Raw genomic sequence first — 24703 nt, 5'->3', positions numbered from 1 at the left:
GTTCCCCAGGACCAAAACTTTGCTTCGAGTTGCCAAGAACCAAAACCAACAACAAACAAAACAACCCAACAGAACTCCAAACAAAAAAAAAAGTCTAACTATTGCTTCATAAATCAGCAATAACTGCATTAATTTTTTGTAAAAAAACATTTCAAAAATGCTTTTGATACTAAAATTTTTATTACTAAAAATGTACTACTTGCACATTTTGATGATAGCTTTCCCAAGAGTTGATTAAAAAAAAGTTATAATGATGTTGCCTAAAAACTAAGTGACATAAAGCCTTTTATTTTTATGGAGAAAAAAAAATATGGAATCTTTATGAAAAAATACACTTGTATTTTAAATGATTAAAACTAATGATATAAAAGATTTCTGAGATAACAGTTCTATATCCTATCTCTATATTATATAACTACATGTTTAGTAATATTTTTTCATGCTTTTATTAGAAAGCAATTTATACTTTTTCACATGTACCCTTATCATGTTTGCATAAGCCATCCTTTCTCTAAATTCTTTACCTTTTCTATTCTACCTCACTTTCCTTTTTAATATCATATCATTACACCCCCAACATAAGAAAGACAATTAAATTATGTTTTTCCTAAGGGAATGTCAAGAAAATATTATTCTATGTTTTAAAATACTGATGTTCTAGTATAATTTGTAATTTATATATGTACATATATATAATATGTAAAGGTACAGTTATCTTCATTTATTTAACATTATGTATATGCGGTTGTATACATATATACATACACTCACAAATAGATAAATGATAGGGAATGGAACTCTGTTTTCAATTGTATAGAGAATCCTATGATGAAAAAATATTCCTTTTACAAATGTAGCTTGGTATTTTCTGTGTGATTAATAGTTTTAGAGAATTATCTAAAACCTTAAAGAGTCTAAGTGACTTCTGGTATCCCAGAGTCAGTATGTATCAGATGTAGGACTTCAACCCATGTATTGTTGACTCTTCAAAACCAGGACTTTATGTATTGTATGCTACCTACCAACATATCTATCAATCACATAAATACCATAAATACACATTCATGCACAAAACACATGTACACACATACATATGTATGTGTGCTATATATACATATGTATGTATACATACCTATGTGTAGAAATATCAACATGTACTGAGATATAATGCTAAATATGGAAAATGTGTTTTAAAAAAGCTTATCAAATATTGGATTGTGAATATGTGAAGGATCTGTGATCTTGCCAGTGCAGGGAGCTCACAGTTACAGTAACTACTTTCATTGACTAAAATACTAACCTGACTGTGACTTCCCAGATGAACCCTAGGAAGTTATCTCATGCATGCAGAAATGAAAAAGCCTCGGATTGTGTCATATGGTATCAGAGGTCAAACTATTCCAGATCTTCCTGAAACCAGGCCTAGAACTCTTTCCACTATTCCATGTTGCCACTAAGATATGAACTTTTATAATATGAATTTGTGTTTTATCAATGACGATCTTCAATGATCTTTTTATTTTTTTAAGCAATCGGGGTTAAGTAACTTGCTCAAGGTTACATGGCCAGTTATTATTTCTGGGTGTGGTGCTAAGTATCTGAGCCTGGATTTGATCCAGGTCATCCCTACCCTGGAGCCGGTGCTCTTACTGAGCCACCTGGCTGCCCCTACTGAGCCACCTGGCTGCCCCTAAGCAATTGGGGTTAAGTAACTTGCTCAACGTTACACGGCCAGGTGTTTCTGGGTGGGTGCTAAGTGTCTGAGCCCAGGATTCGATCTCCAGGTCTTCTCAACACTGGAGCCGGTGCTCTTACTCGCTGTGCTACCTGGCCACCCTTTTCAATGATCTTTTATAAAAGGTGAGAGTTGGTCACTGGCACATACTTAAACATAATTGAAAAACAATTAGTGGGTCCCTAATCATCTGTAAAATGAGCTGGAGAAGGAAATGCAAACTAGTCAAGTAGATTTGCCAAGAAAACCCCAAATGGTGTCAGAAAGAGTTGGACAAGAATGAAAACATGACTGAACTGACATTTTTTGATATCATTGCAGCAAAAAGCTTATTTCCAAGATGTTTTTGATCCTAAGAATTTCTATTGAATAATATCTAAAGTTAACCTTTTAAACATTTTAAAAGAAGGCTGCATTCAATTAAATGCATATAGTTTGCTTATTGGAAGTATTATGTTACTCTACTCAAATAAAAGCAAACTATTCACTTTCAAGGATATTCTAATTTTAGTTAAAATATAAAAGATTGTTAGCTCCTTTACTTATGATAGGAAAGTACAGATACACCAAACTCAGTGGAATTCGATTCAAGAATTAAAACTTTAATACTCATAAGCAAAAGACTTTGTGCCACATATTTTGGTAGCTAGAAAAATCACACTGACAAACTCTGTATTTCCACATAGTATTCTAGATCAGTGGTATCAGACTCAAAATATATCCCTGAGAATGGAATATTGCTTGGAAAACCACCAATTAGCATTACTGGTGTTACATTGTATTATTTTTTTAAACATTTCCCACTTAACATTTTAAATCTTTTCAGTAGTGGGAAATTTTGTGCTTTGCTTACTTGTTCTGTGAAGGCTACAAATTTGACCTCTCTTCTAGATCATTTACTATCATTACTCTTAGGCTCTTCCCTTGATTCCACTAACAAGGTCTACTTCCTTTGAGCCCTCATCATTATCTCTACCAATATGTGCTGCCATTAATATTTAATTATAATGATTCTAATTCCAGACAAGTTCTGAATAGTGTTTATACCAATTGTCACTGTTCCCCAAGACTATTGAGGGAACATATTTATAAGGGGAACACTGCCATTTTTGTCCTTGAAAGGGTGTAGGTAAATTAACTGTAGGTAATTAACAGGGAGAGTAAAAGAAGGATTGGCCCTGGAGTGAGAGGAGCCAGGTGCCATCTTGGCAAAGTTCTTTAACTTTCTGGTCCTCAATTTTGCTCATTTATCAAATAAGGCATTGGATAAAACAGTCTCTGAGTTCCCTCCTGCTTTTGGATCCAGAATCCTCTAATACTCATAAACATGGCTCAAACCACATCTTCTATTTAACTTAACTAACTTGCCCAAGCAAGACAGAAAATGGGGTGAAAAAGACATAAAACACAGGTATGTTGATTCCTCTATTATTTAGAGGCAAATTTACCACTTAAAATTTCTATGTCACATTATACAAGGAAAGAAGGATGTGGTCCCTCACCCAGGCAATTTAAAAACCAACAAGGAGACCTAGATCCTCTTTTCATTACAATGTACCCAATTTAGGAATCATTTAGTAAATACATACTATGTGTATGGGCAGTTAGGTGATATAGTGGATAGAGCACTGGGCTTGGAATCAGGATGACTCATTTTCATGAGTACAAATATGACTTCAGATATGTACTAGCTTGTGTGACCCTGGGCAAGTCACTCAACCCTATTTGACTCAATTCCTCATCTGTAAAATAGGTTGGGGAAGGAAATGGCAAACCACTCCATTATCTTTGCCAAGGAAACACCAAAAGGGGTCACAAAGAGTCAGACATGACTGAAACAACTTGACAACAACAACACAACAAAACTATGTGCAAGAATTATCTTAAAGGTTTAAAGGAATATAAAGATATATAAAGCATGGTCCATTCCTTGAGGAATCTTATAATCCTTAGTGCATATGCATCAATAACTAGTTTGCAGAATAAAGCATCATAAAAACAGGAGAGACTGTAAATACTATGTGTGGTTCAAGGGAAGAAAAAACCATTTCAAGGAAAGCTCATTTTAGGAAGGGAAGAGAAATTTTTCAATGTCTCATCAGAGGACATGTTCCTAAGTATTTCTGCTCCTAGCAGAAAGAGGGAATTTTTGAGAAATCTCAAGAAAGATGAACATCGAGGAAAGGATGAAAATTACTCTTGAAATCTATATTTAAAAAATCTTTTGTACTTCATTTATTTATGCAATCCATGTCCCTATTTTAATGAATAATCAAGACTTAGCTGCATTTCAGTATCATAGACTTTGCACGTAACAGCATTTCAAATGAGATAGGAATCTTGCATAAAAATAAAATTATTAGTAGTTAGCATTTATGCGATGACTTTATGATTTGTTACTCTTGATGGAGGTGGCAAGTGGGAACACGTGTGGTTAAAGCATTTAATGTTTTCTTGCTTGTAATATTATTGTATGGTCTTTTTAGAAACACATTTTTACTCTGGTTTTGAAAGCACATTATCATTAAAATCTATTACACAAAAACTTGTATTTTTAAAATGCATTGCATTGTTCCCATGTTGAGAATTATGACCACTTGGGTTTTTCTGCTATGGCAAGATGAAACAATTATTCAGAGTTACCAGAGTCTAAGCTTCATTTTCACTTGCTACTGAGGAGTAGAGAAAAAGGGAATTAGATTGCATTTTTATCTCAGTTTTACACTTTCACATTCTACACAGCATATGCAGTTATACAAGAATGGTAAAAACTGCAGCAAGAAAGTATTAAATAAATCAAGGAAGTAAGGTCTTTTTTTCCTTACACTACCACACCCTGGTAACAGAGAGTAGGTTATAAAATTTTGCACTTGCAAGAATAACTATTTATTTTTCTATGATTTTGCCTTCTTACAGACTTTCTTCTATCACTGATTTGGAGGGGAAAAAATAAGGTCAAATGTAAGACCTAGCCTTCAGGTGCTGTTTTTACATAGCACTACCTTTACCCTTCCAGAATCCTTTCTTGATACATTCAGATACAAAATAGTAGGTAGAATTTCTTGCTCCTGTGTTGGCACCAAGCGTGGATATGATTGAAGAATTCATTTTTTTCCTCTGCTTACCATGTCTCACCAGTAAATAGGGGTACTTATTCCCAGATACTCTGGTACATAGCTGTAGAGGACTGGTTTTGGTGACTCAAAATGACCAAAAATTTTTGCCCCCTTTAATTCTCAATCAGTGAGATAGTTGGAACCATATTCACATTTTGCTATCTGGTCAGTACATGTTAGAAGTATACATTTAAAGAAGTTAAGAGTTTGAATGATGGCATAAAAGTTACATGTAGGCAAAAAATACAATATCCTGTTGATACAGAATCAAACATAAACCAAAATTTGTTTTCAATCTGTATTAATAGAAAATATAGAATCCTGACTAGATTTTAACTCTGAAAAATGTTAAACAAAATCTGATATTATATAATGAATGTAGCTATTGATACCAAAAAGGAATTCTTAACTCTATAAGGTATAATAACAACTTCCTAAACAAATATTTATTGAAAATACCTATACCCATTGACCCAGCAATACCATTACTTGGTCAAGCAGCTCTCTCTGTATTAGCAGAGAACTGGAAATCTCAGGGATGCTCAACAATTCAGGAATGGTTGAACAAGCTGTGGTATATGTTTGTGATGGAATACGACTGTACTATAAGAAATGATGAACTTAATTTTAAAAAAGACATGGAAAGGCTTGTATAAATAGTGGAGGGTGAAATGAGCAGAGCCAAGAAAACATTGCATAAAGTAACAGCAATATTAAGAATGACTTAGAGTTGATAAGTTGTTTTGTTTATCATAAATACACAAATTAACTATACAGGACATATGAATAAAGATGCTATCTGAATTGAAAGAAAGAACTGATAAATAGAAGTAGGTATAGAAAAATGTATATAAACACACATATGTGTGTGTAGGTATATGTACACACACATATATATACATTTGTGTCTAATGGTAGTCATCTCCAGGATGGAGGGAAGGAAAAATTTACGTGATCATTTTGTTGTATATTTGAAAGGAATAGCAAGTTGTGCATGGCAGATTTGCAATTTCATGTACGATCATCTTTTTTTATTGTACTACATGATGGAAATGCTTGGTTTATGCCATAATTTAAAAAGAAAATAAACAAGGAACACAAAAGTGATATGGACATTGTACAGTAGAACTAACCAGAGATACAATACATAAACATAAATAATTACAATGAAAGATAGAATGTGAGAAGCAACACAATAAATGTTGTAAAATGCTATTGGCTTAGACAAGGGAGAAATAATTTCTAGCTACATGGAGGATGTAGAAATCTATCTGGGCTCTGAAGTATGAATAGGATTTTGACAAGTGGAAATAGAAAGGATATTTTGTTTAGAGGGAATGAGGTGAGGATCGGGAGAGGGACAAAGACTGGACCTTTGATTTCATGTATAGAGGGATATTCTGGATAATGAAACTGAAGTATTGACTAGATCACTAGGTTTAGAGTCAGGACAATCTGGGGTCAAATTCTGACTCGGGCACTGCTGGCTGTGCAACCCTTGGCAAGTTTTTTTTTAACTGCTCTATGCCTTAGTTTCCTTACTCGTAAAATTTAGGAGTTCATTCAGATGGCCTTTAAAGTCCTTTCTAGATCTAAATTTATGGTTCTAGTATTTCTCTGCCAAAGCAGGTTGGCACATTCTCTGTAACTTTTAGCCTTAAGAGAGCTGCTTAGAGCAGCAGAGAGAGGTTAAGTCATTTGCCCAGTATCACAAAGCCAGTATGTGTCACAGATGGAACTTGAACCCCAATAGTCCTGGCTCTGAGGGTAGCTCTCTACCTTCTACATTATGCTGCTTCTGACTTTATAGTTCAGGTACTGAGGCACAGAAAGGTAAATCAACTTGCTAGTTTTCAGGGATCCATGTATCCCTTTTTCTGGGGTGAGACACTGCCCATGGAAGCACAACACTCTTACCCCAAAGATGGTCTCCCTATGCTCAAACTCTCCCCAGAAAAAAAAATCTAACATGAGGCTTCCATCTCTCATTGCAAGTATACAGCTCTTCCACCATAGCAGTGATGGTGTGAATATTTCTCCCCAAGTAGGGTGAGATTCCAGTACCCCAGACTCAGTTCTTCCCCTTTTCTACCTCTCTCATTCTCTTGCTCTGTCACTACCACCATCCTCTCTTCTTAGACTTATACGAAACACCATCTTTTCATTTTCTACTCATGGCCTTGGTAGGAGTGAAGACCTCAATCCATTCTGTCCTCCTTCATCCGTTATGCTCTCTCAGGGAACTTATCACTACTTAACTCCATTCTACAACAGGAACTTTTTCCCATGATGCTTAAGCTCAGCTCTCCCAAACCTATGCTTATTCATTAGGTTCTGTTTAACTCTTCACCTTTTAAAAAATACCTTGACTAACACTCTTTTGTGTTTCTATTTGTTGTGTTAACAAACTGAATATTCTGTTTGTGTCTAATTTTTTGCTTTTTTTTTCACGAATGTTTTAAATGTCTTTCTTTTGCCCAATGTCCATCCTTTTTTATTTTTAATTACTGATTATGTTCAGGTTTACAGGGTATCTCATTTTGGGTTGTACCTTTAACTCTACTGCCTATAATAATATACTATTCCACCACTTCAATTTTTCATGGCTATAGACTAATTCTATGTTATTAATTTTTTTCCTTCCTTCATACTTGAAGGTCTTTATCCTGGATGCTTATAAAATCTGATATTTTTTATTGAAATTTTTAAATGTAGGTGGCTAGCTGATTCCTCTAGATGAAGTTTTTGTGTCTATCATCAGAACAATGCATAGTTTTCTTATAATGTGTTTGATCCTTATGGTATCAAAATGTCTTTCTTTAAAGTCATGTTTGTTTGTGAGAACTATAATCAAGTTATCTTTGTTCATCTATCTTCATAGTCAGATGCAATGGCTTCTCTACAATACATATGTTCTCTAAAGGTCACTGAATTTTGTTTCTATTATAAAAAATGTTCTTTTATTTCTATATTTTTGTATTCCAAATTTGTGTTTGGAAAGATTCTTCATCATAGATTCTTTCTTTTTTATATTTGCTGATAGTTTGCTTTTTAATTGCACAAAGGGCTCTAACTTCTGACAATTTCTTTCACATTTTATCATTTCTCTTTTGAAGCACTCCAGTATTTTGTATTGTGTCATTCCCTCAGGTTATTATAGAGGAGTCTGTCTTTTGTTGGCCATTTTATTTTCCTTTGTATTATAATATTTGTTAAGAGTTTTGTATTCTTGTTAAGATTTTATTCAATATTTCTTTGAGTTTTAGGAAACTGTTGATTTATGTTTGTGAGTTGGGCTTTTACTGACAATATATATGGATTGAAATACTATCTATTTTTATATCATTTCAATCCTTTATGTGCTATCCTATCTTACTTTCTGGTCCTTCCCATTTTGATTGTGGATATATGTCCAAGGCTAGGCTGTGAAATTGCCTTTGAGCCCTTGTGACGATTCACAATGTCTATCCACAGTGAGTTTAACTGTCTACTTTTCTTCAATTCTGGAGCTACCTCCAGAATGCAACCCCACCAGATTCTTCTACTCTCTTCTCCTTCATTTTAAATGAGTGAATAACGTAACTGCACTATCTAGTTATAGCTCTGCTTGGTCTGAATTTCATGGATGTGTCTATCCATTCCCTTTCTTTTCCCATTAAGGCTTCCTTGTGTGTACTATCTTTCCTCATTAGATTCTAAACTCCATGATGGCAAGGACTATCTGTCTTAATGGGTTTTTTTTATTTGTAACCCCAGGGCTTATCATAGTGTCTGACAAAGAAAAAAGCCAGACACTTAAGAAATGTCTGTGGAATTGAATTGCACTGAAATTGAATCTGCTCCTTCTTAAAGGGCAAAGGGAAAGCAAAAGTTTTTCAGCAATGTGTCCCTAACCTACATCAGCCCTGGTAACAGCCTGTGAATTTACTTCTACTCTCCTGATGCCACAAGCAAAAGAGGGTGGTAGCAGAAGAATATGGAGTAAGAACTCTAAATATTACAGTTCTCTGGTGTTAATCAATGAGTATTTTGTTTAACTGGATTCTCTCTCTGCTTTCCTATGGATTCGACATCATCCATGTCCATCATTTATACAACTAAACTTACTAAATTTCCTTCTAAATCTGTTTTTCCTTGTGCATACAAAATTTCTGTCTGTACTAGTCATTAATTTGATCTCACAGAGTCGTCATATATACAAAATACTTGAAAAAACCTTAAAGCACTGCATAAATGTTAAATGTTACCATTTATTATCATTTTTACTCAAAGTTAATGTTTCCTCTTTATTTCTCTCACCTTTTTATCCCAACCGCTTACCAAGTTTTGTTGATGCTATATCTAATTCAATTTGATCCAAAAAGCATTTATTGGGTACCTACCATAAGCAAGGTACTATATTAGGCCTTGAGAGGAAGAAATTAAAATGATAATCAGTTTCTACCCTTAAAAAAACTCACTTTCTAATGGGAATGATAATAGCTAACATTTATAAAGTGGCAGGTGTTGAAGGTGGAAAGAATGCTGGGCGTGGAGGCAGGGGGGAATTTGAGTTCATATAAGGCTTCAAACACTAGCTATGTGACCCTGAGCAAGTCACTTAACCCTGTTTGCCTTAGTTTCCTTATCTGTAAAATGAGCTTGAGAAGGAAATGACAAACCACTCCAGTGTCTCTGCCAGGAAAGCCCTAAATGGGGTCATGAAGAATCAGACACTACTGCATAACCACAAATATAGCACATTGAAATTTGTAATTAATATAGATAGATAGGTAGATAGATAACAATGATAGGAACTAACATTTACATAACATTTAAAGGTTTGTAGAACACATTCAAATTATTAGCTTTTATGATTCTCATAACAGCCTTATGAGATAGCAGTTTTTATCACCATTGAGGAAACAGGCTGAGAGGTAAAGTGAATATGACTTGCCTATGACTGCACAGATAAGTGTCTGAGGCCGGATTTGAACTCAAGGCTTAGTAAGCCCAAGGCCACCACTCTATCTATCTATGTATGTATGTATCTATCTACCTACCTACCTACCTACCTACCTATCTCATCTGAGTCTCACCAAAAGTCTACAAAGTAGGTGTTTAAAAATATTTTTCTCCTTTTACAGCTCACAGTCACAATTAGTAAGCATGAAAGCTGAGTTTGAACTCAGTTCTTCGTTATACCAAGTCCAACATTACAGAGAAACCATATTACTTTTTACCTAGGAAATATCCCTTCTATCTGTCCCTGTTTTTAGTCTCTACTGCCCTCCCCTTAAAAAGATATAAATTATCAATTGCATAGAAAACGACAAATAGTTTCCCAAGAGATCATCTTACTTAATTCTCTTTCTCTGACCACCTACTCCTCTCCCCCAAAAGCCTTTCTTCCTATCTTACCAGAATAATCTTCCTTGCACAAAAACATGATCATGCTACTTCTGCGTTTAAAAAAAAAATCCTGTGTACTCCCTATTGCATTCAACTTTCAGGTATATATCCAATTCATAAAGGTTTGCACAGTTAACTTCACTTAAAAAGAATATGCATTTTACTCAAAAATATCCTTCTTCTCCAAAAAGTGATTGTGGATGAGCAGCAGATGTGATGAAATGTAAATGTAGATCTTATCTAAAATTTGTAAAGGAAGGCAATCAGAAGAGGAGTATTGGGCTGGGTTGCATTTGAGCAATAGTGAGATGCTAAATTGTTTGCTATTGTAAAATCTCACTGCTTAAACAATGATACTTTCCCATTAATGATAAGTTACATTTATATAGCACTCTAAGGTTTTAAAAGATTTTTATATACATCATTTGATCTTCAGAACAACCCTGTGAAGTGCTATTATTAGCCCCACTTAACAGATAAAGAAACTGAGGCTTTGAGCATTAAGTGTCTTGCCCATAATCACGAAGCTAATAAATATCTGAAAGAGAAATTTAAATTCAGATCTTCCAGACTTTTGTTCTAGAACTTCATCCACTAAGCAGAATGCCTAGAACATATTTGTATAATTAGTGCGATATGGTAGCAAAAAAAAAAACCTAAGACAATACAAAATTCCATGAAAAAAGGCATATTTTTCAGGCAGATAATAGTCTTACTCTACTCTCTACTTTGACAAAATATGTGTGGAAAAGTGTGTTCAGTTCTGGAAACCACACATTTTAGGAAGAATATTGATAAGTGAGAAAGTTAATTGTGGAATTACATAATTCCAGAAGAATCTTAGAATTTTAGAGTTGGAATAGACCTGGTGAACCAAACTGAGGGTCATTCTGTCTATTCCAACCTATACTGGAGGAAGAATTCTCTCTAGAATAAGCCTAACATGTTTATTCAGTCTTTACTTGAAAACCTCCATTAAGTAGAAACTCTTTCCCTCTTGAAACAGTCCATTTGAATTCTGGATAGGTCAATGATTAGGAAGCTTCTTCCTTATATCAAGTCAAAATCTGAGTCTTTACAACTTCTTTTTGATAATAACTTGTCCTACGGAGCTCCAAAAAAAAAAAAAAAGCCTAAACCATTTTGCACATGGATGGTGAATTGAATCCTTATCCATTTACCAAGTTCTAAAACTTGAAGATAACTCTCATGTTTCTTTTAAGTCTTCTTTCAGTAAAAATCTTTGCTTTGAACTAATTGTGTCAGCTGGTTTATTATTAAAAGGGAATGAGTAGCCAGAGATTCATGAGCCACAATTTTAGGAGTGTATGTTCATAAAGTACTCTTGAACCCAAGGTAGTCATTTTCTTGGGGAACTTAACCTGTGAGTTCAAATTAGTATTAACCTGAAGAAGTTAACTCTTTATGTGTGTACACACACATACACACTCTCACATACATATATACATACACACATATACACACACATTCAAGTTGGTGTTAACTTGAAAAACTTTGAAGAACTCTGTGTGTGTGTTTATGCCTCTGATGATTTCACAAAGAAAAGTTAACTAGCTAATTTTAGCCTTAATTTTATTAAGTGTGGACTAACTGGTTGATATAATTATAAAAATCAAAACAAATGGAAATAAAACTATTTTGGGTGTTCCTGAATTTTCCAGATTTTTTTCCAATTTGGTTGAAGACACACATCCAAATTAACTGAAAATTGCATTACCTTCCTTTACACTTTGAATGTGTAGATGTCTCTAAAATAGAATTTATGTGTTTTAGTTAAGAATTAACTACATACACACAAACTCTGTGTGAACAGCTACAAAAACAACAATAATAACAACAAATAATCCACTTACTGATTTCTCTTTCACTGTTTCCACCTGATCAGGTTTCACTAATGGTGTTGTCTGTGGCATGGCATCTTTTTTCTGGGTCTTCTCCTCTTCCCTGGACAGACTCTGGGGAATTCCAGGTGCTGAATCGTCTGTCTTGGTCTCAGCTTGTTTTTCCACGTGTACCTCCTTAGGAGATACCTGGTCTAAGGGTTTCTCTTTAGCAGCTGGCATTTCAGGTTCCATTATCTCTTGCAACTGTCCCTCTTTGGGCTTCTTTTCCAAATCATCAGGGGCTACAATCTTGTCCTTCAATTTACTTTCCTCAGGCTTTTCATCTGTGCTTATCAATGGGGGCTTCTTTTCAAGTGAAGGTATTTCTTTTACTTTTTCATCTTCTTTTTGTGCTTCTTTCTTTTTTTCTGTTACTTGGACAGGCATTGAGGATGTTTGGGGGGATATTTGCTCTGTCACAGGAGGCTGACTCTGAGGCATGGCTGATGGCTTTAGTTTGATCTCTGAAGAAAGAGGTGGGACTGAAGGTGGAATTTTGCCCATATCCCCAAGTTGTCCTGATATTGCTCTCTGGGTCTGGCAGTTTAAGCATAGCCATTCTTGAACCTAAAAAAAAAAGAATACAAAATTGAATAGGTTGAGCATATAAAATTATAGCATAATGAAGCCATAAATGAATAATAAACACTTATCAGTACACATTTTTTTCCTCCCCTTTATGGTGGATGGAGGAAGCCATCTTCTCAGCAAATGGGACACTGGTATTTGAAAAGCTGGCAACAATGAAGAGATTTTGAAATCTTAGAAGCATGTTTTATATTTTGGACATAACTCTTCTTATTTGAAAGCTGTGAACAATTTAATAGGGTTTTATATAGAAACCTAATACACAGCTACTATGTCTCCTCTGGGCAGACTCTGGAGCAGACTCTCTCTGGGCAGACTCTACTAATGAACTGGTGAACTCCTATTAGAAGGATCTGTGAATGTGGCTCTCATTGGGTTTTTCTCTTTTTTTCAAAGAGGTATTTTAAGTCACCTTTTATTAACATTTATTTTTTATGTCACCTATATTTCCTAAAGTATTCATCTTCCCTTCTACTCCCAGAGAGCAAACCCTTATAACGAATATTAAACAAGGAAAAAAGGAAAAAAAAGTGATTTTAATCTCTATACCATTTCAGCTTATAAAATAACTTTCATTGACTTCAGTGGAAATTAATTAATAAAATTTTTGACAATAGTAAGGAGAATTAGGTATATCCAGAGACAAAAATATAGTTTTTCATTTAAATACAATAATACTTTTTATGAAGATCAAGTTGTTTCCCAGGACTATTTTACTTTTTATGTATGTGTATGAAATGCCTATGTGTGCATTCAGGTTGTGTGTTGATATGTACACATATAAATACATATGCATACACACACAGCTGGGGAGTGTCAGAGACTAAACTCGAACTCAAGTGCCTTTGACTTCAGAGCTGGCACTCTATCCACTGTGCCACCTAGGTGCCCCATAATACACATACACATTTGTGTATATATGTGTGTATATACATACATTTGTATACACACATACACACACGTACATACATACAAACAAACCTAGACAAATGTGTGTCTATATATGTCTCTATATATGCATATGCACATGTACACATACATATATAAATACATACACTAGATACATAATACATATACCTATATCTATATCTATATATGAATGCATATGTATATGTCTTACATATATCTGTATGATGCTGGGTGACACAGTGGTTAGAGTTCTGTCTCTAAAGTCAAGAGGACCTGAGTTCAAATGTGGCCTCAGACACTTACTGTGTGACTCTGGGCAAGTCACTTAACTGCGTTTGCCTCAATTTCATCACCTGTAAAATGAGCTAGAGAACAAAAATGGCAAACTTCTCTAGAATCTTTGTCAACAAATCCCCAAAAGGGGTCACAAAAAGTCATACATGACTGAAACAACTGAATGACAACAAATATATGTATGCAAACTATAGACGACATTTAAACATAAAGCCATGTGAACAATATATTTAATACACACAAGAATATTTAAAGTGATAACTATAATACACAAGCAGCATGGCTTAGTAGGCAGAGAGCTGGGTTTAAGGTCAGGAAGACCAATGTTCAAGCACTGCTTCTGAAACATGTCTGCACCACCCTGCCCAATTCACTTAGTTGCTCACTGTTCTAGGTAACTCTTTAAGACCATATGTTAAAGAGAAGGTACTGACCAGTTGTGGTAGAGAGTTTCCTAATTTGGGAGTTTCCTATCCCAATGAATAGGGATAGGTGCAGTCTCTATGCTAACTATAATATATAGACACAAACACATTCAGTGAATCAGTCAGTTGACATGTTTTAAGGGCTGATTATATGCCAGGCACTGTAGTAAGGACTGGAATACAAATATAAACTATATATAAAATAAATACAGGGTGTCCCAAAAATCTATGTGCAATTTTAAGCTTTAACAGATTAATGCATATGTGTTTGATATACATAAATATACCTAATGAAATAAGGAATTTAAAATATGTTAGACTTTGTAATTTTTTAAATGTTAGAAAAATGATGGTTACCATTAACAATTAATCATCAAGTATTTATTAAGACCTCTGATGTCACAATAACAATACTGATAATTAGTAACAGCTTACCTTATACAACACTGACATCTACAAGCACATTACATACGTTGCCTCCTTTAATCCTCATAACCCTGAGTGGTAGGAGCTATTAACTACCCCTATTTTCAGAAAATGAAACTGAGTTTCACAGAGATTAAAGGAGTTGCCCAAAGTCATACAACGCGAAATCAATTAACTAGCATTATGAAGCACTATGTTGTAGGTATTTTGCTAGGCACTGAGGGTACAAAGACAGAAATTAAACAGTCTCATCCTCAAGGGGGGAATATCACAAACAAGCATAATTTTTAAAAAGTAAGTTAAAGTAATTTAGTGATAAGAATTAGTAGCTGGGACGTCAGGAAATATTTCATATACTTGCGCCTAAGTTTTGAAAGGAATGGCAGTTTAAGATGCACACATGACAAAAGAGGGATTCAAGGTATGACTGACCTCAGCCAAGACATGGAGGTGAGAGATGGGATTTCACATATAAACATTGTCAAGTGGGATAGTTCGGCAAGATGGAGACAAAGTATACATACTGAGCTTGGAAAGGTGGGTCAGACTGTGGATGAAGAGCTTTGAATGTCAAATAGGAGGATGATCTATTTATTCTAGAAACAGTAGAGTACCACTGGACTTTCTGAGCAACAGACAGAGGCAGAAATCCCTCTCTCTCTCTCTCTCTCTCTCTCTCTCTCCCTCTCTCTCTCTCTCTCTCCTTCTCTCTCTCTCTCACTCAAAATATTCAGTTTTTCTCAACTCAGGTGTATGTTGAAGCCAACTCAAACTGAAAAGCAGGTAGTTAATTTTTTCATTGTGAAAATTTACACCTTGGAATTAGGCAAACATTTCATATTAAGGCTAGATTTATTGTTTCATTGATTAACTAGTCTTAAGAAAGTGATGTGAAAAATGTTAATAATGCATATTAAACTTAAAAGTGTGTCCTACATATATCCATTCCCCACCATCCACCCATCTCCCATCTCCCACCTACAGCCAGTTGTTAAATATTTACCAATATACCCCTACCTCAAGTTCACTATAATATATACTGTAAGAAGTACTATGTGTAAGGATCTTTTTGGTGAACTCAGTTAATGACATATCTGTATTGTATGGTCTCTATCAAGAAAATTATTTCAAAATTAGAAAATTATTCCAAAAATTTTAAGTATATTCACCCCAATTCAATATACACATATTAAGCCAGTCTTATCTGAGCCATTCAGTTCAGCATTTCTTAAGCATCCACTCTATCTGTGGGACTGTGCTAGACACCAAGAATACAAATTCAATGCAATCAGACAAGTATTGAATACTTATTATGTGTAAGGTATTGTATGCCAAGACCTGTGGATCAAGACAAAATTAAAAACAGTCCCTAGGAATAAAAAATACATCTTATTAGAAAAAAAATGTACTTGTCCTCCAGGAGTTTATAATATATTAATGGAGAAGAGAGGTGAAAAACAAAACAAAATATTGCACAATTTAGCATATTTTTAACTGGATAGGAGAGGTCAAAAGGATACTAATAAGTACAAGAAGAAGTGGTCATTTCTATTTGGGGGAAAGAGGAGAATGAGGAAGACTTCAAAGAGGACCTGATGACATCTGAACTGGGCTTTGAAGGAAGAGAAATATATTTTTAAAATTTTTTTCTAATAGAAACAGAAATATATAGTAACCTACCCTGGGTACACACAAATTCATAATTTTAAAAAGGGCAGGATGAAATTAGAGGAAAAAAGCTATTTCTTTAGTTTGTCTAGAACAGTGATTATAGGAAGGATGGAAGAAGGAAACAATCACTTACTAAATGCATAGTATATACCTAGATCTGTGCTAAATGCCCTAGAAATATCTCACTTGATCTTTACAACAACCACAGGAGGACTTTGAGCAAGGTAACACCCATTCAGTGAATAAGCCACTGAAAGCCTTGAGTAAAGTGATGGCTCCCTTAATTTAAAAAAAATCAAACTGGGAGGGGAAGACCCTCAGGGTTGCTGGACAAAAGAAAAACAGAAACAGTTACTATTTAAATTCATCCAGGAGGGACCAAAATATAGCCATTAAGTGGTACTTGGGCAGGGACCTATTGTTGTCCAATCTATGAGCTCCAGAGTGAAATGGGTTTAAGGTTTGATCTTTGAGAAAAGAAAGGAGAGAGGGAGAAAGGGAGGGAGGGACTGGGCCATCTCTAGTAGTCCTGATGAATAACTGTTCACTGGACCCAGATGGCTCTGGAGGAAAAAGTGAGTCTGATGTCCTTGCACAGCCCTCCCTCACTCAAATCAAAGTCAACTACAACTCATGTCATCATTTCCCTGAGGTGATGGTCCTCTTCAAAAACAAAGGACAAACAACAGCTGAAGACACCAAGGGTAATAGAGGTAACATGAGTTGTCCAGAGTCCCACAGCTATTAAGTACCTAAGGTTGGATACAAGCAAAGGCTTTCCTCACTCCAAGTCCACTGTTCCATCCACTGTGCCTCCTAGAAGTTTCTAGGAAGGGAGAATTGAAAACTTTTTTTTTCATGTTTGTACCCCAAGTGCCTTATTAATGAAATATAATTTGTCCCTTTCTTTGTCATCCCAGAGCTTGGCACAATGCCTGTTAAATAGTAAAGCATTTAATAAATGCTTGCTGCCTGGCTGGAGACAGGTTGTGCAGGGTCTTGAATGTCAGGTTGAATTATTATTTTATTTAGTAGATTCTTGAGAAGCCACTGATGGCTTTGGAGCAGGGAAGTGGTGGAAATATCTATGTGTTTAGGAACATGACTTTGGCAGTTATATGAAGGGAGGGTCAGAATATAGCAAGCACATTTTTTTTTCTATACTTCCACTAGTGACTGCAGTGTCAAATGCTAGTGCCAGAACATTACTATCTCTAGGTTTTCTGTAGGTTTCTTTATTCAAGTGTTTTCTGATGAATTGACTCCGGTAATTCCTTAAGTATTTATCATAGGACAAATGACCATGCCAAGTTAGGTTAAATAAGTTGCAGCTGATAACTATACTTCCCATTATCCCTTTTTTGTCAAGGTATTATTTTAAATGTCAGGACCATTCTAATAATTTTCTATAAAGATTGATTTCATTTGCAAGGAGCTTAAAAGAGTCACAATTTTTAATCTACTTTCAAATCCTTATTGTGAATTATTTGGGGATTATGCTAAGAGTTAGTAATATAAAAACAAGTCTCCCCCTGTCAAGGGAGAAAAGGGTCTTACAGGAGGGGAACAATAAGTATATAAGGGGCAGGATGGCCCCGTAGAACAAATGTTAATTTTGGAATTAGAGTACTTGTGTTTGAATCCTTGCTCTGTTAACTTATACCTATATGACTTTAAGCAAGTGACCTTGGACACATCACCCCTATAGACCATAGTTTGCTCATCTGTAGAATTAAGAGGTTGGACCAGGCAATTTATAAGGTCTCTTCCAACTATAAATCTATAAACCTACAATCCTAAGAGAATAAAAATATAAAGTATATCTGCAGTTGAAGGAAAGAGAAGCTGGAAAAGTAAGGAAAATCATGATGTAGGAGGAAGAATTTTGGTGGTAACATGAAAGGTCAAGGGAGTTCAAGGTGCAGAAGTAAAAATGGAGAATATTCCATGGATGATAGGAAGTCATTACAAAGGTACAGACTTGGGAGATGGGCAGTCATACAAATAAACACAAATAGACCAGTTTTATATGAACATGGAGTGGATATGGGAGACTTCAAGAGGAAGTGGAGATAACAGGAAGTCAAGAAGTTTCTTGGGTGGGGCACTGCTATTGTCAGACATATGCATTAGGAGGACCAATATGTTAACTGCGTGAAGGGTGAACTGTAATTGTGAGTACCATGAAAGAGGTCAATTAAGAAGCTCTACCACTAGAATCTAGATCTACATAACTTGATAATTTATGGGTAGAGACAGAAAGGAATGAGAATGATGAGTCTAGGATGACTGGGAGGTCATGATGGTGCCCTCAATAGAAATATGGAAGTTAGGGAAAGTAGTGGGATTGGGAGAAAAGCTAACTAGTTGTGGACAAGTTGAGTTTGAGATGCCTACAGGACATCTAGGTGGATATGAACAGAAGACAGGTGATGATATGTGACTTTATAGAGTTGAAATTCTTATATGAAGATTTATGATTCATCTGATATGAAGATAATTGAACAGATTCAAACTAAGGAGGTCCCCAAAATGGATAGTCTGAGAAATAGGGAAAATGGCCAATTGGAGGAGAGACAAAGATGATGATCCAGAAAAGAATATTGAGGAGACGTGACAGCATAGTGTCTTGAAAATCCAGAGAGAGAGACTATCCAGGAAGGCAGATGTGGGGTGTAGTTAGTGTCAAGCACTGGAGAGAGGTCAAGAAAGATGAGATCTAAGACAAGGTCATTGGCTTTAGCAATTGAGAGATGACTGATAAATTTGGAAATAGTCTTTTCAGTCTAGTGATGGGAGTCATAAGCCAGATTGCAAGGTGCTGAAGAGTGGTGGGGAAACCAAAGCAGAGTCTAAATGACCTTTCCTAGCAGTCTAGCTGTGAAAAGGAAGGGAGCTCTATAGGGCAATGGCTTGAGTAGGATGGCATGGTGAAGGGAGGTTTTGCTTTTTTTTTTTAAGAATGGGGAGATCTGGACATGTTTGTACACAGCAGGGAAAGAGTTCATGAATCTGCATGTCTCGGCTCTACTTAAGTCTTTTGGAAACTTGAAGAAAGTATCTTAGTTCTTCTGATTCTATTCTGCCATTAATCAGCAAGAAGAATTAATATTTGCTGACCTAAAAAAAGTTTAGTTAGGATTGATTACTAGCCTTACTAAGGCATTCTGAAGACTAAAGCATTGTTCTTAAATGTTAAGTACTGTGGGCTCATTTGTATTTTTGAATGTATTTTGAAGCAATTTTCTGAAGCAATTAGTTATTCTTAATTTCATTTCCAGGTAACTTTAATATGAAGTGTGGCTATGTGACTGTGTGTCTTTGTATATATATAGCCAGAGGGAAGAAAATAATTCAATTCCATATGTCAAATACTAAAAGCCTTAATCTTGGTACTGAGCACTCCCCTGTGGGTCAGATTCAATAACACATATAGAAAATCAATCCTCCTAATCTGTCTAGTGCTTTCAGTCACCATAGCTTGGCCTAGTCACTGCATGTACTATTTTTATTCAAAGCTTGTATTCTTTTGCAAACCAGAATAAAAGAAGCAATAATTTTAACGCAGTGAAATTTTATTACCCAAGTTCTAAAGATCCAAACATAACTTTGCATTAAACATTCCAAAAAGGACATATTTTGGTCTAAAACTACAAGAGGTAAACAGAAACTTGTCTTTTTTTTTACAGAAGTCAATCTTCTATCAGCTGAAATAATTTATCCATTAGAAAATGTCAGATTTTACTGAACATTTAGCGACTGCATATTATCAGTCAATGCTAGTCAAATTATATTTCACTAGTAAAATATGTTATTTGAATAAAATTTTCTACTTAAAGGGAGCCACCTAGCCTCCCCTAAGATGGATTTCTATATGCCAGTGCATATATATCTTATTTTCCAGTTGCATGTAAAGAATATTTTTTAAAACATTTTTTTTTGAAACTTTTATTTCCAATTTTTTTTCCTTCTTCCCTCCTCACCCACCCCCACTGGAAAGATAAGAAATTCAATATATCTTGTACATGTGTAGTTACCCAAATCATTTCCATAGTAGTTATATTGTGAAAGACTAACTATATTTCCCTCCATCCTATCCTATGCCACCCCCACTTATTCTATTTTCTCCTTAGACCAAATCCCTTTTCAAAAATGTTTGCTTCTAACTACCCTCTCTCCTCTCCCCCAATCTGCCCTCCCTTCTATCATCTTCCCTCTTATCTCCTGCCCCCTATTTTCTTGTACGGTAAGATACCCAATTGAGTGTGTATGTCATTCCTTCCTTAAGCCAAAATCTATGAGAATCAGGTTGTCCCATTCCCTTTCATCTTTCTGCTCTTCCGTTCCACTGTAAAAGCTTTCTCTTGCTTCTTTTATATGAGATAACTTACCCAAATCTCTCTCTCCTTTTCTCCTTCTCCCAATAAATTTCTCTCACCTCTTAATTTTATTTTTTAGATATCATCCTTTAATATTCAACTCATCCTGTACCCTCTTTACATGTATACATGAAAATAAATATGCCCACACTCACATATATATTTATATATACATACACCCTCCTCCTATACATATATATGTATGTATACATATATAAACATATATATTCCCTTCAACTATCCTCATACTGAGAAAAGTCTTCTGAGTTACAGTGATCATTTTTCCATGTAGGAATGTAAGTAGTTCAACTTTAATAAGTTCCTTATGATTTCTTTTTTCCTTTTTACCTTCTCATGCTTCTCTTGCTTCTTGTATCTGAAAGTCAAATTTTCTGTACAGCTCTGGTTTTTTCATCAAGAATGCTTGAAAATCCTCTATTTCATTGAATACCCATACTTTCCCCTGTAGCATTATACTCAGTTTTGCTGGGTAGGTGATTCTTGCTTTTAATCCTAGCTCCTTTGGCCTCTAGAATATCATATTCCAAGTGTTTGATCCCTTAATGGAAAAGCTGCTAGGTCTTGTGTTATCCTGATTGTGTTTCCACAATACGAAAATTGTTTCTTGCTGACTGCTTGGAGTATTTTCTCCTGGACCTGGGAATTTTGGAATTTGGCTATATATTCCTAGGAGTTTTCCTTTTGGGATCTTTTTTCAGAAGGTGATGGGTGGATTCTTTCAACATCTGTTTTGCCCTCTGGTTCTAAATCATCGGGACAATTATCCTTGAGAATTTCTTGAAGGATGATTTCTAGGTTCTTTTTTTGATCATGGCTTTCAGGTAGTCCAATAATTTTTAAATTATCTCTCCTGGATATATTTGCCAGGTCAGTGGTTTTTCCAATGAGGTATTTCACAATGCCTCCTGTTTTTTTCATTTGTTTGGATCTGTTTTATAGTATCTTGATTTCTCATAAAGTCCTTAGCTTCCAATTGCTCCAGTATTATTTTGAAAGAGTTATTCTCTTCAGTGAGTTTTTGAAATTCCTTTTCCATCTGGCAAATTCAGCTCTTCAAGGCATTCTTCTCCTCACTGGCTTTTTGGGCCTCTTTTGCCATTTGCGATAGTTTATTTTTTAAGGTGTTATTTTCTTCACTGTATTTTGGGGTCTCCTTTAGCAGGCTATTGACTTACTTTTCACAATTTTCTTGAATCATTCTCATTTCTTTTCCAGATTTTTCCTCCACTTCTCTTACTTGATTTTCAAAATCCTTCTTGAGCTCCTCCATGGCCTGTAACTAATTCATATTTTATTTGGAGGCTTTTGATGCATGAGTTCTGACTTTGCTATCTTCCTCCTGCTCCATGCCTTGATCCTTTTTGTCCTGAAAAAAATGGGATCTATGATTTGATTACATTTCCTGGGCTGGCTCTTCTTGCCAGCCAATTATTTGACTTTTGAGCTCTCTGCCACAATAGAACTCTGCTTCCAGAATGGAAAGAGCTTTGTCCCAAATCACTGGGGTTTTTCACAGCTGCTGGAGCTATTAGTTTGGTGCCTTTTTTACAGCCCCCACAAACTCTGGCTTACTGGCTACACACCCCAGGACCAGCACCCAAAACTGCATTCCAGATACAAGCAGGTTAAAGCAAGAGTGATTACCCTCTGGATGGTCACTTGGTCCCACTGCAATCTGCAAGCCAGGAGCTCCTGAGATAGCCATTCAAGGGTGGCTGCAAGGCCACTGTGCCTCTGTAGCTTCTTGCCCTGGGGGCAGGAGCTACACTGCAATCTCAGTCCCCTTGTTCCCAGAAAGTTCTACACAGATCTTTTACTTTCTTTTTGGCATTTATGGGTTGATAACTCTGGAAACCCCCACAGCCGCTGGTGATTCTCTCTTTTGAAGTCTGTTTTGGGTCAATGCTGGTTGGTGCCAGCCTGGGGCCAGCAAACACTCAGCTCATGTAGGGCTGCACTAAGCTAACAGCCTGGTGTGATAGATCCTTCCTGTTGGTCTGCCAGGCTTTTTTCAGTGGGAACTGTGTTTCTCTTTGTCTCTTTGTGGGTTCTGTAGCTCTAAAGTTTGTTTAGAGTCATTTTTTAAAATGTACTGGAGGCTCAGATTCTTTAAGAGTTTAGGAAATCCTGATTCCTAAAGAGTTTGGCCAATATGTTAGATTTTTAATGAATCTTGTTTTTTTTTTTTATTTTTGTTTGTTTATTTTGGCTGAAATTAAGTTTACCATGGAGTTCATATGACCAGATCCTTGCATCACCATTTCAGAGTCCCAGCACCCGTAAACCTCAACAGGTTCAGCAAACCACCAGTACTACAAGCATCCTCAGATCTTGGTGGAAGTGGCAGAGTCATGGTGGAGTAGAAACAGGACTTTTGCACAGCTCCTGTTTCCACCTCCTCCAATACATGTAAAAAATAACTCTAAAAAAACTTTGGAGCTATACAACCCACAAAATGGCACAGAGAAGCTAACCTTCCCCTGAAGACAGCCCAGAAGATTGTCAGGAAGTGGCCAGTGCAGCATGTTAGGAGCCGACCCCAGCCCCACACAAGCTGGAGGTTTTAGCCTCAGGGTGGCCACAACCAGCCACCAGTTGGAGGGACTTCAGATCACCAGTAGCTGTGGCGGTTTCTAGAATTATCAACCCATAGATGCTAAGGACAAAGTGAGAGTTCAGTGCAGTGTGGACTTTGGGACCTGGGAATTCAGGAGTGTGGTCCAGGCTTTGCCCCCCAGGGTTGAGAAGCAGCTGAGGAGTGGTGCCCTTGCAGCTATCACCAAGTGATGGCTCCAGAGCTCCTGACCTGCATATTGTAGGGGGAACAACCAACCAGTCTGAGGGGTAATCGTTCTTGCTTTAACCTGCTTGGATCTGGATCACTTTCTGGGGTGGAGGTGCTAGGGTGCCTGACCAGTGTGCCAGAGCATGTAGAAGCTTCTGAGAGGGCAGCCAACTAACAGCTCCAGCCACTGGGGAAACCCCAGTGATTGGGACAAACCTCCACCCTCTGGTAGCAGAGTTCTGCTGTGGAAAAAAGCTCAAAAGTCAAGTCAAGTAATTGAGTGGCAACATGAGCAAACAAGGGAAGCAAGGCAAGCACAGTGGTTTAACTTTGATTTCTTTTTTGGGGACAAAAAGGATCAGGGCATGGAACAGGAGGAAGACAGCAAAGTCAGAACTCATACACCAGACACTTCCACAAAAAAGAATAAGCTGCTTACAGGCCATAGAAGAGCTTAAGGAGGATTTTGAAAACCAAATAGGAGAAGTGGACGAAAAATTGGGAAGAAAAACGAGAATGATGCAGGAAAATTATGAAATGAGAGTCAACAACGTGACTGAAGAAACTAACAGCTTTAAAATAGGCTAACTCAAATGACAAAAGAGGCTCAAAAAGGCAATGAGGAGAAGAATGCCTTAAAAAGACAAATTTGCCAGATGGAAAAAGAATCACAAAAGCTTACTGAAGAGAATCATTCCTTCACAATTAGATTGGAGCAAATGGAAACTAGTGACTCTAGGGGAAATCAAGATACTATTAAACAGATCCAAACAAATGAAAAAATAGAAGGCAATGTGAAATATCTCATTGGAAAAACCACTGACCTGGAAAATAGATCCAGGAGAGATAATTTAAAAATTATTGGACTACCTGAAAGCCATGATCAAAAAAAGAACCTAGAAATCATCCTTCAAGAAATTCTCAAGGATAATTGTCCCGATGATTTAGAACCAGAGGGCAAAACAGATGTTGAAAGAATCCACCCATCACCTCCCGAAAAAGATCCTAAAAGGAAACCTCCTAGGAATATTATAGCCAGGTGCCAGAGTTCCCAGATCA

At 36.1% G+C, this 24703-nt stretch overlaps 1 protein-coding gene across 1 annotated transcript in view; it reads right to left on the bottom strand.

The window, feature by feature from the left end:
• Positions 1 to 24703, bottom strand: part of LOC138175872 (protein piccolo-like) — a 591842-nt gene that overhangs the window by 317376 nt on the left and 249763 nt on the right. Inside the window, exon 4 of the mRNA XM_069106506.1 lies at positions 12117 to 12713. Coding sequence (XP_068962607.1) covers positions 12117 to 12713 — 597 coding nt within the window. The remainder of the gene's footprint in view (positions 1 to 12116; positions 12714 to 24703) is intronic.

Source organism: Petaurus breviceps, unplaced genomic scaffold (assembly GCF_028583685.1).
Source record: "Petaurus breviceps papuanus isolate PSGF00001 unplaced genomic scaffold, PetGlider_PUasm1.0 79, whole genome shotgun sequence".
Lineage (NCBI taxonomy): Eukaryota > Metazoa > Chordata > Mammalia > Diprotodontia > Petauridae > Petaurus > Petaurus breviceps.
This window is presented reverse-complemented; position numbering and strand designations above follow the sequence as displayed.